An 18,106-nucleotide genomic window follows, 5' to 3' on the forward strand; every position below is an offset into this window, starting at 1 on the left:
ATAATATTTACATACATATTTATATATAAATTTGACAGATTGTGTAACTGATCAATTGCTTCAGTTCTAAATCCAAAACAACCAAGTAAAGTTCACCTGCACAAGAAGGTCAAAAGCTGAAGAACAAAGCAGTAAGTTAGATTTTTTGTTTGGTTCTACTGTGTACCAAAAAAATGAACAGTTTGTATCAGCAGATGCAGACATACAAATGATGCATTAAATTGATATTGTAGTTTTTCATAATCTTAATAAATTTGATGAGGAACATTAGCTACCTGGTAAAAGTAAGCACATCCCGACAATTATCACACCTTCACATCCATACAGATTAGACGTGAATAATTAAAACCTCTTTGCTGCTGAAGTGTGTCATCATGCCAAGATCTAAAGAGCTTTCTAAGGTGTTCATTTAAAAATTAACAACTTGATCCTTGAGCACAGCTTCATATTGATTCAACTGTAATTTCTGCATCATATTAAACATTTTAAAGAGTTTCTAAAGATAATGTGAGGTCATCTGTTTGAAGGCTGAACTAGATTATAGTTGTTGACATGAAGCTTTAAACAGGATATTGATCCTAAGAATATAATTAAATCCACCCATGAGACAGACTAAATCTAATTATTCAAAGAAATTCATAAAAATTCAATTTTGATGAACCGATACAGAAACTCTTTTTGTTTTGCCAGTAAACAAATTTGACCTAAGCGGAAAGAAGAAAGTAGCACAACTTGACCTGATAAAATCTAGCAAACCAGCTAAGAGCTAACTAGCGTAGCTTAGCAGCATAACCTTTAAGTGATGCATTTAAAACCCGTAGAAACTCTCCTTATTAGAAACACGAGGAAGCTGCAGAAGAAACAGGATCATATTTTCGATAGTATGTTCAGCATCTGCTTTGGATAGTCCAAAAACAGTTAGATATTTGCTGAAGTTATACCACGATTGTGAGAATTATAGCTCAAAAAACCTGAAATGAAGATATTTCTGTTCAACTTTAAACCGTATTTTACAAGAAAAACTGTTTAACTTCAGCTTCAAAGATAATAAAACATCTTTTTAATCATCAAGGTGTTCTAACATCCATTTAGATTATCTAAAATAATGTTTATAAATCTTATATATAGACTTATTTCTTGAAAAAAGGTTTACATAAAGACAGATGCAACCCTAAAAATCAGACTGTCAATAATCCAATTTATGAAACAATTCAGTCCACAAAGGCAACAATATCAATCATGCTTAGATTGCATCATCATTCATGTTTTATTAACACTTCCTCTTGTTTTTGCCCTGAACTAAAGAGCAGACGGTGAGGTAATTCACTTTGTCTCTGCTCAGAGGTCAGAGGTCACGGTCGGCTGCAGGTAGCTGGAGGTTGTCAGGGATTTGCTTTGAGGCACTTTGTCAGAAATCTGGCAGCACAAGTTGAGCATGAACCCTCAGATAAATCCACTGTGTCACCAGACTGTACTAGAAATAAATGTAAGCAGGAACCAGCGAGACGTTCCATCCTCTGGAGAGGGAAGCAGTCATTTTCATTTCCTCATTAATCGCCAGTTTAACTCATGACTCATTGATTTACAGAAGGATTTCCGTGATTGTTTTTGTTGTTTGTGTGTCTGTAAAGTTTGGTTTTGTGTCTGTATTTGCTCTAAATGTATCAACTCCAAACCTTTATTACATCTTATTTGCTCTTTTCCAGTGAAATATTTTTGAATGAGCAAAAATATGAGCTCCTAAATTCAACTGAAATGCATTTAGAACTGAGCTCCTACTTCAGCTTGCAGGACATTTGTCTTCACCGGACCTCTGCTACTTTTACACTTGCTGGTTTGAATTAATTCTGCTCTGCTTCACCGCGAGAATTTCTCATGTTTGCTTTGTTCTCCCCTCGAACAAGAGACTAATGTGCCTCTTTAAGCCTCACCACGCCACTCTGTCTTTAAATCTTCTAGCACATTATCCAAAGCAGACTAAAACCGATAAACATTACAACGGCTCCTTTATTCAAGCATATATGATGAAAAAGAAACATGCAAAATGTTCAAATTTAATAAAAAAGTGGAAACAGTAAAGGACGCGTGGTTGTTAAAAGATCGGCTCTGTTAGTTTAAATGTAGAAATTGTTATTATTCATACTTTATATGGGAGAGAATACAATATCAATGCTATTATAAGTGCACATCAAACTGATTGGATCAAATCTGCTGGATTCATTCAGTGGTTTCATTCTGTGGCTCTGGTTCCTCTGTCGGCTGCTCAGTAGTTGGTTGTTTCTCAATCAAATCTTTTAGTTCTTCTGTATTTTCAGTGTTCTCCAGCTTGTTTTCCTCTTTCACCACCTTGCTTTTGCTCCCTTCTTTGCCTTCCACCTTTTCCACATTCGGATTCTTAGGGACAGATTCTGCAACACATTATTCATGAGTGAACGTTTCACTTCAGTCATGGAGAAGCTGCTCACGTTTAAACCTTCTCACCCTTTCGCTTCTGCATTTTGCTCCCGGCGACTGCGGTTTTCATCTTTTCCTTCGGCGTGTTTGGACCAAACATCACGTTTCCTTCGGCGTCGGTCCAGTATGACGTCACGCCCAGATCAGGCGTCCCCTCTGTGATCTCCAGCTGACAGGAGACACAACGGGGTGAGACGTGGCAGCGAGATGATGAAGCTCTAAAATCAGAAGTGATGTCCTACTTACCCAGGAAGCTCAGTGAGGACAGACCTACCACTGGCTGCCACAGCAATAACACCTCAAAGTGCAAATAATAGAAAGCTCTCATAATATAAATGATCTATTTATATCACAGGATTTCATCTCTATTCAACGGATTTTAAAACTTCTGCAGCATATTTCAGATTTATATGTATATTTTTCATATAGATAAATTCTATTCTAGTTACTTTCTAATAAAACAGGAAGTTCTTATGGTATCATATTGTGACCTGAGTATCTGATATTACTTCATCTCTTCTGGGCAGTTGGAATACTTTTCCCTTTAGTTTTTTCTCTCTTGTCAGATTTATTGTATTCCTGCCTGGTGTAAATATTCTGTGAAGTGAAAAAAAATTAGTTTAATCAACTAAATTTAATGTATTTTGACTAATTATTTGTGCTCTTTAAGTCAGTAAAATCAAAATCTAAACGGCATAAATGGAGTGGAAAAGGAGAAACGAGAGAGTGAACGGTGAAGGGAAGAGGGTTTGAAAACAAAGTGACACGACTCATAAAGGAAGGAGGAGGATGTGGGGAAGTACATGCTTTTCTTTTATTAGTCTCATCAAGACACTGGGGAACAGGAAGTGAGGCAATAATCACTACCGCTGGTATTAACAGTGATCTTCATTGCAGTGGCATCACAAATAAAGGAGACAGTCATTGTATAATCAGTGCTGGTGGACTGTGGAGGGGACGTGACGGGGAAACGGTGAATAACATCGATAATAATGAGGAGACGTACAGAGTTCAGGAGACGGTGATGTGATGTTACATTTAAAGTGACTGTGGATTCAGTGGAGCAAACATACAGGTAGAATACATGTTTTAATACATTTGCTGCAGGTTTTGTTGAGGCTTCTCTGCAAGATGTGGAGCAGAATTTAAATTTTGCAGTAAGACTTGCAGTCATTTATGTTTGCTTCATCAGCAGTGAAGTCCACATGGTGTGTAGCAAATGTTAAAACATATTTTATTAGACATTCAACATGATTTTTCTCAGCGATTCGGTTTTGCATCCTTCTGACAACATTTTTTTGCTTTCCCTTGTTAACCCTCGTGTCGTCCCGTGGGTCAAAATTGACCCGTTTTAAAGTTTAAAAATGTGGAAAAAATATGAATTTTTACAGTGAAACTTCTGGTGTCCACATTTTCAACATTTTTGGAAAATGTTTAAGAATATTCACAAAAAATTCAGCCAAAATTCAGCAAAATTCACTGAATTTTGGTTGATTTTTGTGAATGTTCTTGAAGAAAATACTAGAAGCTTTACTGGTATATATGTAATCACTTCAGATATTTTTTTGATTTTTGTGGGGGAAGATTTTTACTCATTTTTTGAAAATATTTACAAGAATTTTTTGGCCAAATTTGGGGGATTTTTAAATAAAACTTTTCGGGAATTATTGGAATTTTCTTCCTCAAGGTTTTGCAAATTTTCAGAAATTTGGGGAATTTTTTGCTGAATTTTTGGATTTTTTTCAGACAAGGAAACAGTATTTTTTGGTAATGAGGAAACAGGAGGGTTAAATAATGTTCAGTTTCTTCTTCTAAAGTCAACATTTGCCTCTCTGCGTGCCACAACGTTACACAAACAACAAAATTGCACCAGTAATGGACCAAAACTTCACATATCAATTCTCATTTTGAAGTTACACCTCTTGGATTTCTCTCTGACTCGTTTCATGTTCAGATTCAGCACCTCTGGAGTTGATTTCATATTCTACACAACACATCCTCACGCCCTTTTTTCCTCTGTTTTTTTTAAACCTTTCCATTGTTTTTTCATTTATACATATTTACGACAAGATTTGGACCGCTTCTACTTTTTCTTGCCGCCCGCCTCGTCGGGGATGAAGACACTTACGGTGAAGTCTCCGCTCTCTGTGCCGTACTTGTTCTTCACCAGGATGCTGTACTTGCCAGAGTCCGACGTGTTCACGCCGGTGATGGTGAAGCTGGCGAACTTGCCCGACTCGAACTTGAGGATGCAGTGCTCGTCAGACGTGATCTCCCTGTCGTTCTTCAGCCAGGTGACCTCCGGCACCGGGTTGCCCGAGATGTTGCAGGTGAGATTGAGGGCCTGAGAGGAAGAAAATGTGCGACACACGGCAAGGAATATCACAGATTTAAGTCACGCTGAGAGCCAGAAAACATGCAGATGGAGTCTTTGCTCTGTGCTCACCTTGCCCTCCTGTATAGTGACCACATCAGGAAGACCTCCCGCCACTCGAGCGCGATCTTAAAGACACAATTGTAACTTGAATGATTAAAAAACATGATTTCCAAAAGCAGAAATGTGCTTCATAAAGTAAAGTAACATGAACTTTCACTTGGCTTGATTACAATAAAACAAGCTGCAGTATTTGAAACTTACACATAACTATTCTAAGTATTACAACAAATGTGTAATCATGACAATAAAACAACATCTTCAGGTTTACATGGAAATATAAAAGAAGGGAAACCAGAGTGTCACTTACTTCTCTCTGCAATAGCAGCAGCTCTGATGGAAAAAAAAAAAATGAAACAAGTCAGATGAAAAGAGAATCAGAAGTGAAAGCATTCATGTGTTTTTAGATGTTTTTTTTTAATGAAGCAACAAATCTGACAACATGATGGAGAATAAAATATTTCATGCATTTATTTTCTCAAGAATAAACCCAAAATCATTCTTTTGCCTCAAACTAGTTCCAAATTGTGATTAGTGACTTACTTGAGTCGCTGGAATTCTGCAAAAGCGTCATCAAATGCTGCAAAACACAAACAAGCGGAGTAAGAATCTGAATGTGGTTTGGTGGAATCTGGATTTATAGTTTGTTTGTGTAAGAATTAATAGATGCAAAAACAACGCAAACAAGAAAACTAAATCATAAAAAAGCCTAAATCTGAGAACATGATTAGCACATGTTAGAACTTGGCTGGTTGGACTGAAGCTGCTAAAGTCAGTTAAAGATGAGAAGTACAGATTCAAAGCTCTGATATAAAACTATTGCATAAGTTTATAGTCACAGAGGTTCAGATGGAGGTCCCACCTTGACCAGAGAGCTCCAGAGTCCTCCTGAGGCCTCCTTTTCCGTCATTGAACTCGATGGCGTACTTGCCCATGTCTTTCTCTGTGGGCTCCGTGATCTGAAGCCACAGCTGCTCCCCGACCACGCCGCTCTTTATACGGTCCGAGAAGGCGATGGCTGAATCCCTGTCAGACAGACAACAAACACACAAAGATGCTTTAATTAAAAACATCTATAGCCAGCAGTAAAATGTATTTAGGTGAGAAATGTGATTACAAATGCATTTAAACTTTGAACTGACAAGTTTTATTTAACCCTCCTGTTGCCTTCATTTACGGGCACCAAAAAATAGTTTCCTTGTCTGAAAAATACAGCAAAAAAAATCCCCAAATTTCTGAAAATTTGCAAAACCTTCAGGAAGAAAATTCCAGTAACTCCTTAAAAGTTCACTTTTTAAAAAATCCCCTGAATTTCGCAAGAAAATTCTCGTAAATATTTTCAGAAAATTTGTAAAAATCTTCACAAAAAATCCTTAAAATATCTAAAGTGATTACATATATATCAGTAAAACTTCTAATATTTTCTTTAAAAACATTCAGAAAAAAATCTACCAAAATCCACTGAAATTGGCCGGATTTTGGTTGATTTTTTTTTCTGAATATTCTTAAAGAAACTTTTTTTCAACAAAAATGTTCAAAAATTTCAAAAAAATGTTGAAAATGTGGACTTTAGAAGTTTCACTATGAAAATATATTTTTTTCCACATTTTTAAACTTTAAAACGGGTCGATTTTGACCCGCAGGACAACAAGAGGGTTAAATAAATCTGCTGAATTCCAGTATTTGTGGTAGCTCTAACTGCTTGCTCGTATAGAAATTAACCCACTTGTAATGCCATGTGACTTGGAGTAAATCATTGTAGTAGCTGACAAACGTGTAGAGTCGGATGCCTTCATCTGTGCTTGTGACCTTCAGTGGAGTGGAGGAATTGGCTACAAAGACAAACATAAAAGCATCATTTAAATGCTCATTTTGAGTTTAATACGAATTAAATGCAACATTATCTGCAGACTAAATGTTTCTTCTTACCGATAAAACTGAAAACTTCATTCATCAAGTCTTTGAAACCTTAAAAAGACCAAAAATTGGGCATGGTTAGTGATTTACTTGTTCAGCTTCTGTATTGGGGATAGGAGAGTCTGGTTCTAAAGGTTCACCTTGATCTGTCAGGTTCAGTGTAGACGTGTCTTTTCCTCTGTCGTCCTTCAGAACAACTTCATAAACTCCAGCGTCTTTCTTGGAAATCTGACAGTAAAAGCAGCAAAGTCAATATTCGCCCCGACGACATTTTGTAAAAAGAATGTGATTTGTATTCATCTGAAAAGGCAAGCTTTTCTCTTCTGCTAGGGGTGCTGCAGAAAACACATATATGACGCAAAAGCAAAAAAGCCAACTGGACAAACAGACAGACGGACGTGAACTTCAACAAAAAACATTCTCAGGCAAAACCAGAAGTGGCCGTTGGCCCGTGATGACAACAGAGAACTGATCCCAACTTTTAGTCGTCTCGGGATTGGGCTCTCGGTATTGTTGGCTGCGTCTGCAGGGATGTCGCGCTGCAATGGGACACATGTGAAATGATGTTTATACGTAGTTTTACCTGCGATGAAGTCAAACCACTGGACTGGACGGACGCTTACAGACGGCACAGTGGGATGTAAGTGACTTATGAGACAGAGAGGTAGAGTTTAGAGAGTGAGATGTGAGAGAAAAGATGACAGAACAGTGAAAGAAGGGGATGATGGAGTTCCGAAATGTAATTTATGATGAGTCATTCCGCCTCAATTGACCGAATACCCACACCTGACCATTTTCAGTTTGATTTATTTTTCTAAAGTGGTGAATATTTATTGAGTTCATCATGTGTAAAATCTGGGTTCTCAAGTAACATGAGTGTCAAAATTGAAAATTCCGAAAGAAGGTGGCGCCATGTGGATTTTTGCGCTGTTTTCTTCACACCAAGCTGTGCAACAATGTTTGAACTACCATAATAATAATAATAATAACAATAACAATAACGTAGAGTCCTGAAATTTGGCACACCCATTGATCTGTACATGCAGTCTTCAATGCTTTGATAGAACTTTACAAACCAGTTATATGATGGTGCAAATTTGGTCAAAAAATGTCCATGTTTTTTTTTTAGTTCCATTATTCTCCCAACCGTAAAATCTTTATTTTTCCACAATGAAAGGCAGTTTTTTTTCTTCCTGTGATTGACACCAATAAGAGCTTTAAAAATACAGAGTTTGGTGTCAGTTGGAGACATAATTTAAGAAAAAAAATAAGAAAATTACAGGGGTTTTCTTTGCATTTCTGGCCACTATTTGAACAATAATATCCAACAGTGGTCCCAACTGGAAGAGTTCTATAATATTGTTACTGGGCTAAAAGAAATTTTTTCCTTACTCATACTTCAAATAATTTTATGAAAATTGGCACCATAAGCAGTCACATGTATATTTTACTTATGTTTGATTTCTTTATCATAATTTGTTTTTAATTCATTTTTAACCTTGTTAGCAAAGAGTTGAAACACTGTGTTAGGAAAGTTGTTAGCAATAATGGCATTGTGAAACCGACCCACCCTCCTTCTAGATGTTTTAACTCAGAAACTAATATTACCTCTGATCCCAGAGTTCACACATTTTACTTTATAACATACATGTGCACAGAAAAAATCTAACAAATATGAGATGGTCAGATGTGAACTTTTTTTGTTTTAATTTGGTGAATTGAGGTGGAATGCCCCCATATGATTTATTAAAATAACTTAAAGAAAGTTAATACTGGTTATTGATAATAAAATAGTTTGAGTTTCTAGTGAAATTAGTCAAATGTAAATGTTTTAACAACAGTGGTGGAAAGTAGCTAAGTACATTTACTCAAGTACTGTACTTAAGAGAAATTTTGCAGCACTTGTACTTTACTCATCTACCTCAATTTTATGCTACTTTATACTCCCACTCCATTACATTTATCTGCCACGTAGACTCAGACTTAGTTATTTTTCAGACTTTTTATACAGTGGATAATACAACAAGATTGTGAAATAATAATAGTTTCAGTAGTTTCTGACTTTATTAGCCTCTAATTTCTTCCAAATAGCTGTGTGTACTCAGCATTACATATGAGATGTCTATGAGTTGTTAACACCTCCACCAAATAAACTTATCACATGGTTTAATTAAAAAAGAAAATCTAACCAACCAGAATTTCACCAAAACTCAAAAACTGGAGAAAAAGTTCAAAAACTGAAATGAGATTTGTATATCTGAACTTTTTCATCTTTTCTTTCCCATTAATCATCTGAAACCTCACAAATATATTTTTCTTTTCCTGTATATAATGAATATAAAACATTATATAAAGTAGTTCCAGTGAGGTCTAGCCGTATCAAGCTGCTGACACACTGATGCGTCACTAATAATAAGCTCATTACGCAATATCCAGAGGCCAAAACAGCATTTTTACTTCAATCCCTAAACTGTATTTTGGCTGCTAATTCCTTTGTACTTTTACTTCAGCAGAATTTTTCACGTATTTGCAATGAAGTGATTTTAAAGTTCTTCATTCATTCTTCACTTTGACTTTTTTCTTCCACCACTGCTGAACAACCATCTCTTGATCATTTCTTTACTCCAACTTACTTGACACCGAAGTCCAAAATGGAAGGATCCGTACATTTTTGAGAATTCAGACATGAACAGAGCTGCAGTGTTCACAGTCATATATGCCAGTGGTGATTATACAGCACAGAAATATACACAGATATATTTACGTAAATTCACGCTTCACTCAGGTTTCTGTTCTCATTTTCTCACCTGAGCGATTTCCAGCTTCAGCACTCCTTCGGTGAAGCCCAGATGTTCGTCTGATTTGATCTGGTGTCCGTCTTTGTACCACAGCGCAGACGTCTCCTTCTTCATGTTGCCGACCTGAAACACAAAACAGCAGAGGGACGTTTAGAACTTTTTTTGGTTCTAAAAATGTTCTGAGAAAGTTTTACTAAAATTTACGAAAAGGTTTTCTTTCCATTCCCAGAATGTTCAACTAAAAGATCGAGCAACTAAAGATGTTCTAAAAATGTTTGGTGATTGCTAGACTGTTTCGCCCTAAAGTTCTCAAAACTGAATGTTTGTTTAACGTGCTCCCTCAACAACATCCTCAGAAAACTGAAGGAAGAACGTTCATCTTCACCGATATAAGGAAACATCTCGTAAAGAACGTTCTTTCTTCTGAGGTCTCAATAACAACTTACAGATGTTGTTTTTTTTAACGTTGTATTGAGAACATCCTTTCTTTGTCACCATCATTGAAACGTCTTAGAAAAGAACGCTCAACATCCCCAGAACATCTTGAGAACATTGCAGCCAGAATGTTCCCCCTATGTCAACATATCTCATGACAGGAACATCCTAAAAACATTCTGTAATCTGAAGCTTGAGCCAGTTGTTCTACCTTTACGATATTATATCACAGGAACATTATAAAGCATTCTATATTGGAAAACATTGTGTCATCTTCAGCCTCAATAACATCTGGAAAACACTGTTCTACTGTTGATTTGAGAGCATTCCTCCATTGAAATCAGGGAACATTGTGAGAATATTTATTAGAAGAGTGTTCTGCATTGTGTTCCTCAACAACATCCACAAAATATCCTCAGAATATTGCAGCCAGAGTGTTCCACCGTTATTCATATATCGAAGTAAAGGAGCATCTTGTAAAGAACGTTCTGTCATCTGATGTTTCAAAAACGTCATCTCCTTCGTTATCATTGTGGAAATGTCTTGTAGAACAATGTCCACATTGTGTTCCTCAAACATCCTCAGAACATTGTAGGCAGAATGTTCCACCTTGGTTAAGATATCACAGAGAAGCAACATCTTACAAAGGATCTTTTGTCATTTAAGTTCTCAGCATCTTTTCTTTCTTGAACGTTGTATTGAGAACATTTTTCTTTTTGTCATAATTATAAAAACGTCTTACGGAGGAACGTTCTACAGTGTGTTCCTTCAACAAAACGGCAAAATGTTCCACCTTTTATATATTGTATTGCAGGAACGTTATAAAACCTTCTCTTATCTCAGGCCTCAAACATCTGGAAAATATTACTTGAATCTTGATATGAGAATGTTCCTCTTTTCCCATCATAGAACATTGTGAGAATGTTTTACAGAGAAACGTTCTGTATCGTGTTCTAATAAGAACATCCTCAAAACCTTCTCAGAAAATTTCAGGAAGAGTTTTACACCTTTCTTAATGTATCCCATTACATTTTAAAAACCATCTGACGCCTCGATAACATCAAGGAGACGTTTTCTGAATGTTGGTGTGAGAACATTCCACCTTTGTCATCACGGAACATCATCTGTCTTCCTGACAGCATCTCTGAATAATCACATTAAACATTATAGTAAATAAAATGAGCACTGTATTAAAACAGTTTTTGAACATTTGATTTTCTTTTAAAAACATCAGAGCTTTGAGGTAATGTCTGCTAATGTTGTGGGAACGTTCTCTGTCTAACTCACCTTGCACTTGAGTATAACGCAGCACTCTGGTGTCACCTCGTAGCCCAAATACTCGATAAAATGAGGACCTGCAACAAACATACAGTCATAAAGACCAGAATCACAGCATAGAAAGCATTTTCTGATTCCAGTTTCTCCTGTGTTAGTTATTCTCACCTTTTCTCTCTGTTGTTCCCTGACATGTCATCAAGTAAACATCAAGTTCCTTAATTAAGAAAACAATCATGTCAGGTAGTTGTGTTTCATACCTTGCTTTCTGAACCATTCTTTTCTCTGGAACTCTGATTCCTGCTGCAACTGCTTGAACACTGCAAATAAAAAATAAAAAGTTTATAGTGTTTTATAGTTCAACACAACCTGGAATCTAACCGTGAGCTCTGCAGAAGCCAGTCTGTTATATGATAAAGAATGAATAATGAATGTAGTTTAAGCTGCTCAGTAGCAACACAATTTCTCAGAAGTTCTTACTGCCCCCTAGTGTTGTCTTGTGGAAAACTACACTTCTGCAGGTTGTTGATTCACAGAGACCTATGGAGGATGCCCAAGATGAATTATTGAAGGGCTCTAACTTTAGCTGGTTGTTGCCAGCATTATTTTTAAAAAGGCCTCTAAGTTATTGACTGTTAGTGACAAAGGGCACATTGGGGCAGAAAGTCTAGATTAGATGGATGAAAATGGGGAACCATGGAAAAGGGATTTCCACAGGTGGTGGAAGTCAACTTGGAAATATAAGCTGAGGCTTTCCAACTCAAAAACAGCATCCTTGCTGTATATTTCTGAAACTACAATGAATCTAAGAATAAATCTTCATTAATGCATGGTTGCAAGATTCAGATTTATTGATTGGATAAACCTGTTATGTTCCTTACTTGATGAGTTGTGTTGACGTAACATTGGACACCAGCTTAACATTGTGTATAATTCAAACATCATTAATTGATTTAAAAGAAAATTTAAGTTGTAGTAAATTCATTTAATTGACTTAATAACTTAATTTTGCTCCACTTAGAGTTCAAGATTTAAAGTCCTTAAAAACTTTAGGATACCCATTATTAAGTCTTTGGTAAATTAATACACCAACAATTGTGGAGTGTAGACTAATTCCCCTAACTCTGTGTAGTCATTAGTTTTCTGTTGAAGCTGAACATCTGTTTTTATAGTGTACCAGGGCTTAATGCTATTCAGTTTGGCTTCTTTTAAATGACAGAGGTTTTACTGTAGCGTTTATCACTGTTTACTCATGCATGTACATTAATCTGAATCCCATGCAGTAATATTTCCATAATAATATGTAGGAGTCCTAGCTTTTGCACATCTGTATTCTATATTAAATCGTAGTCTGCATCAACTACTGGGAATAGGAAAACAGGATTATGTGACAAACGTTCAGTTAATATGAAAGTTCTACGGTGTGTTTTCACAGCAAGATGACATGTAGGAAGGTGTAATTTTCTTCATTATTCTGCTTGCAGCTTTCTTTTTTTTGACTGTTGTTTGACTGAACTCACCATCTCCAATCAGCACCAAGCTGGACTGGTTGGTTGCTTTCCCGTCCTGCAGCTGGAAAGTGTAGGTTCCTTCATCTGCCGGAGTCAGAGACTCCATGATCATCTCAATCACACCGGTGTTCTTGTCAAAGTTCATCTTGTATTTCTGTCAGACAATAAAGACAACACTGCATGAAGCATTCTTTTTGTTGCCTGAAAATACCTACAGTTAGTACACAAAAAAAAGATATAAAACAGCAATGATTCTCACTGACCTCCCCCTGAGAGACAGCATTATCGTTGAAAATGTAATTGACTTTGCCGTTTGGTGAAATCTTCTCGGCCTGCAGCCAGAAGCGAACCCTGCCCTTCTCCAGCAGCTCCACAGCCAACTCTGACTTCAGGGGAATAACTGGTGTGAAGAGGAGGGTGAAGAAAGAGTGAGAAGCAGCACAAAAAAACAACAAAATAAACCCCAAAAAGCTAAGACACTTAAAAGCAGCAGAGATGAGTTGTGAAACACTCACTGGGGAATTTGTGGTCATGACTGATCTCCAGCAGCCTCTTCAGCTCTGACAAACAACAGGAAAGGCATAAAATAAGATTAAAAAGATGCAAAAAGCAACAGCTGATGCCACTTTATTAGAAAAAGATATATATTTACTTCACATAAACACATGTTTTTCGTTGTTCTCTGGGCTTTAAATCTTACCTTCCTCAGAGAGAGTGTAGCTGGATGAAGCACCATCAGTGTGGGTGACGAGACATGAATAAATGCCAATGTCTTCCTCCCCAGGACTTTTGAAAACAGCTTTGGACCTGCAGAAAAAACACAGCATTGAAGTGGTAACAACGATATCTGTTAGTGTTTAAGCAGTATTAAAACAGTGCCGTCTCACTTGTTTCCCTTGGTCTCTACAGTCAGGCGGGAGGCGTCTGAGATTTCCTCGTAATTCTTGGACCACACAAATTTGGAGTCGGGGGTCATGCCACTGCATTCAAAGTTCAGGGAGATGATACCGTCATCGTCGACATCCACAACTATCTCCTTAGTGCCTGAAAACACAAGAAATAAAGGGAAATTATTGCTGCAGTTCTCACGATATTCATCACTTCCACTGTCAGTTCGTCGTACCTGGTTTGGTCACGGCAGGAACAGGTTCTGTCACATCTGAGGTGTTACCAACGCCGGCTTTATTCTGAGCACGAACGCGGAACACATACGCCTCTCCTTCTTTAAGATTCTTAATCTGTTGAATAGAAGAAAATAACCTGATTAAACAGCAGCTGCTGCCACACTTGGACACGAGTCTGTCAGAGAAACAGACATTAACCTTGATGAATGACTTCTCTGTAGCCTTGTTGTTGACTCCTCTCCAGGCCTCCTCTGGCGCTTCTGCTTCCTTGATGTCGACGTAGAAACCGTTGACCGGGTCGCGGCCCTGGTACACGGGAGGTTTCCACAACAGCACCAGAGAGTCGCTTCGCACCTCCCTGATCTGCAGGTCGTGAGGAGGTCCTGCAGATGACCAGAAACAAAACAGTAAGAAACATTAAGGCTAGAAACACTGCAGATCTGTAGGTTTGATTGTGTCTCATAGGTGTTAAGAGAGGAAAATTCCTGCACACTGCTTCCTTGACAACAGGCACACTGATAGTCTGTTTTCTATCTGCTATCCTGTTCTCTCTCCACCTTACCCTCAACCCAACCTGTCTGGGCAGACGTCTGCTCTCCCTGAACCTGGTTCTGGTGGAGGCTTCTTCCTTATGAAAGGGGATTTTTTTTCTTCTTCTTCCTACTGCTGCTCAAAGGCAATCCTAAACTTTGGATTTGTTGGGTCTCTCTGCATATTTTTTTTCCCCCATCTTATTCTAGGAAGTACCTAGAGATGACAAGGTATGTATCAGTGATGTTTATATAAAGCTGAACTGAAGGGAATTTAACTGAATTGGAAAGAATTGAACAGAATTTTAAATCATCATAATATTATTGCAGAGTAGATACAAAGCAAAAAAGCAGGATAATATGCAAAGTCTTTGTCTCTTAATCAAGATTAATACCCCCCACATTTATGCAATTATAATCAGTGATCTGTCGACAAATCTGTTGATTCAGGGAAAAAAAGACCTGCTGCTGCACTTTGGCCGAGCCAAAATAACTTTAATTTAGTCTAAAATGATGTAATATGAAGCTGTGTCAAACAAACAACTGAACACCACTTTATATTTGTCCGCAGCAGCCAGTCATGCTGCAAGCAGAACAATGTGTTTAATAGCTGAAACACAATGTTTGGGATTTTTACTTGACTTACTTGCAAAACAATGACTCTCTCTCCAAAAAAAAAAAAAAAGAAAATCAAGTTTTTTAATTTCTTAACACGTCCATTTGGTGTTTTGCTCCATACGGTGAGACATCATGAGGAAATCCGTTTTTTTTTTTAACGTGAAAAAGACCTTGAAGTACTCTGGGGTATTTTTTATTTAAGTGTGCGATCAGACTTATAATGACTTTCATTCTCTAGTATATGACTAGAAGCCCAAATTTCCCAAAATCCAACTCAATAGTTTCTTTGTTCGCCTTCCTCTGCCTGGTAAAAGTCCAAATCTGTCAAACTCTTTGTCCAAGTTGTAATATAAGAATCTTCAGTGTTCCTTTCTTAAGTCCGAAAAAATACAGAGATTGGGCCAGAAATGGCATTATGCAAAGGCAGAGCAGTGATCCTCATGATAAGTTAGTAAGCTGATGCATGTGTAGAGTTAGCTCTAGAGTAAGCTAAGGTATTTACTTTGGTCAAATCATTATCTGTTGACCTGTAATGATGTCAGAAAACAGTGAACAGGGCCAGTTACAAGTTTCTAAGGCTCAAGTTGACATCTTCAAACTGCTGTTTTTGTCAAATAAATGGCCTAAAACCTTCAAATATTCAGTTTCCTGTCATATAGATGGATGGAAGCATCAATTCTCGTGATTGATAGTCTTGAACCAATTAGTGTTTGATGTTTTATGGCAACAATGACAACCAAATTTTATACAGTAACCAAAAAAGTTGTTAAATCAGTGCAATGTGTGTTTGAAAAATGGCCACTTTTTAATTTTTTTGTTCGAACATTGATCTTCTGTCCATCAAACTATTCTTTCAGTGGGTGAAACATCTGGTCTAACCAACCTGGTACAGCGATGGTCCACTCCTCACACAGGAAGGTGTTACTGGGCAGCGATGGGATGCCGACACCTGCCATGTTGGCTGCCCTCACCTGGAACTGGTACTTCTTGTTCTCCTTCAGGTCGGACACCTGGAGGCACAAAAATAAGAACAGAACCTTAGAGCTTACAGCTGAACCCAGGGCTTCCATTGAGAGGCGTTTCCTATCAGCTCACCCTGTAGGCCCTCTCGCTGACGGCTCTGATGTTGGCCTCGTGCCATTTGCCCGGCACGCCATCGATGACCTCACGATAATCCACAAAGTAGCCGGTGATGTCAGCACCTCCGATGAAGTTTGGTTGTTTCCAGGCGAGCACCATGGAGTCGCGAACGCACTCCAGGACGGTGATGCCATAGGGTGGAGCAGGAGAGGCTGCAGCAGAAGACTCCAATTAACCAACAGTGCCTCAGCAGGAAGGCTGATGTAATGGGAAACTGAAGCACGACAATGAAGCGATGCTTTTAATTCCCAAACTTCCTTTAAAATACGGCACTACTGATTAATTAAAACCTTTGATTGGCTAAATTCTTTAACCGTAGCTTTGGAAACATTGAGCTTCAGTGTGTCATTACTGAAAGCTGTTTACAGCAAGTACTGACCAACAACAAGTCATGGTCAATACGGATTGTGAAGAAATTAAAGATAGCTGTTGGTGAATACCTGCTGTAACAGAACAAAACACATTTACAACTTTAATGTTCCTTATTGGACTTCTGTATCGTGGTTTGCTTAAAGGAATAGATTGAAACTTTGCCAAACATATACACTTACCACTCTTTATGTCTAAATATGACGCCAGCTGCACATTACCTTACACTTGGATAAAGACTAGTAACAGTGGATAGCAACCATATTGGTTCTGTTCTGACAAAATCCACCTACCAACAACTCTAAAACTCAACAACTGGCACTCATTAGGTTTCTACCTTTTCTCATACATCCTTTGCTATTGGACACCATGGCTGCCGATGATTAATTTAGTAAAAAAGTTGTGAAATCTGGCAGTCTGTTTAAAGAGAGTCCGTTGATTCTTTTCACCAACTTCCAAGTCTTTGTCTTGAGTAGTCTAGCTTCACCAATGGGTCGCAGTTGAATGTGCATTTGTGCATTTCACTTTTATACCATATGACCAGTTTTCAAAAATGAGTCGCCATTATGATGTAAATTTTCACCAAATTGGATTTTCTGAAGAAAAAAAAAGTTCTAGTCTTCATCAAAATCGGTCAAGATGATGTTCAACCTTACAAAGGTCATCAGATGAATTTTAGATGTTCAAAACTGCTCACTATAGCCAATCAAAATTGGGGTTAAAGTTGTCAAATAGCATAATTTCTCCATCATTCTTTCATGTATTGACACTATACTTTGGTTATGGAGGATTTCTTAAGGTTGTCAAAATCAAAATTGTGTAATTTGATAACTGGTGGTGCTACAATAAAAGAAAATGCAATTTTTTTCTATCAGCACTCATAGCTTTACTTTGAACATGGTTAGATCAAGTTGCCATGGTGATTCCCAAATCAATCCTTACAGTTAATTATTTTCACATTTATATATATTGCTTGTTAAATCAGTAGAATAAATTAAGTTTGCAAACCAGGCAAGCTAGCAGACTAACTGTGTTTTGCTGCCAAAACAACCAGCACACAATGTGTATGTCTTCACTAGATAAAATAAATCAAATTAATTGGTTCTTCTACCAATTTTGAGCTAAGCTAAGTGGCTTCATATTTCAAAAGAGTAGTATCAAGCTTTCTATACAACTCCTGACACAAAAGAAATAAGAACATAAAAATGTCAAACTACTCCTTTATGCAAGTAATAAGAAAGCATGAAGCAGTTAAAACACAGTATTTGTGGTGAAAAGGGAAACAGTCTAGCTTGAGGGAGCGTCTGTGAGCAACAGGTCTCTACAAAAGCAGGATCACTTATCATGCTGATAACAAATTTGCCTGTCATACACAAATAGTCACATGAACTCGACCCCTCCACCTTTTAGGCCAGAGTGTCGAGAGGTGAATGTCTGACGATGTCCACAGGTCGCTCCCAAAAAAGCCTCGGGTCACAAGTGTCCTGCTCTTGTGTTGGAT

The 18,106-nt window shown here is 37.6% G+C and overlaps 1 protein-coding gene across 2 annotated transcripts in view; it reads right to left on the reverse strand.

Moving 5' to 3' along the window:
- Positions 1–3,246: 3,246 nt before the first annotated feature.
- Positions 3,247–18,106, reverse strand: part of myom1b (myomesin 1b) — a 37,639-nt gene continuing 22,779 nt past the window's right edge. The window contains exons 16-36 of one of the 2 annotated variants that reach the window (XM_051940666.1): positions 16,192–16,388; positions 15,980–16,106; positions 14,147–14,331; positions 13,948–14,062; positions 13,712–13,868; positions 13,525–13,631; positions 13,340–13,384; positions 13,088–13,224; positions 12,834–12,978; positions 11,574–11,633; positions 11,326–11,393; positions 9,613–9,726; positions 7,285–7,344; positions 6,946–7,033; positions 6,818–6,856; positions 6,615–6,720; positions 5,751–5,914; positions 5,432–5,468; positions 5,199–5,221; positions 4,901–4,956; positions 3,247–4,798 (exon numbers count right to left, since the gene is read on the reverse strand). In XM_051940666.1, coding sequence (XP_051796626.1) covers positions 4,538–4,798; positions 4,901–4,956; positions 5,199–5,221; positions 5,432–5,468; positions 5,751–5,914; positions 6,615–6,720; positions 6,818–6,856; positions 6,946–7,033; positions 7,285–7,344; positions 9,613–9,726; positions 11,326–11,393; positions 11,574–11,633; positions 12,834–12,978; positions 13,088–13,224; positions 13,340–13,384; positions 13,525–13,631; positions 13,712–13,868; positions 13,948–14,062; positions 14,147–14,331; positions 15,980–16,106; positions 16,192–16,388 — 2,291 coding nt within the window. In that variant the 3' untranslated portion in view covers positions 3,247–4,537. The remainder of the gene's footprint in view (positions 4,799–4,900; positions 4,957–5,198; positions 5,222–5,431; positions 5,469–5,750; positions 5,915–6,614; positions 6,721–6,817; positions 6,857–6,945; positions 7,034–7,284; positions 7,345–9,612; positions 9,727–11,325; positions 11,394–11,573; positions 11,634–12,833; positions 12,979–13,087; positions 13,225–13,339; positions 13,385–13,524; positions 13,632–13,711; positions 13,869–13,947; positions 14,063–14,146; positions 14,332–15,979; positions 16,107–16,191; positions 16,389–18,106) is intronic. The other variant, XM_022196226.2, reaches the window with a different exon arrangement.

This window comes from Acanthochromis polyacanthus, chromosome 20, assembly GCF_021347895.1.
Source record: "Acanthochromis polyacanthus isolate Apoly-LR-REF ecotype Palm Island chromosome 20, KAUST_Apoly_ChrSc, whole genome shotgun sequence".
NCBI lineage: Eukaryota > Metazoa > Chordata > Actinopteri > Pomacentridae > Acanthochromis > Acanthochromis polyacanthus.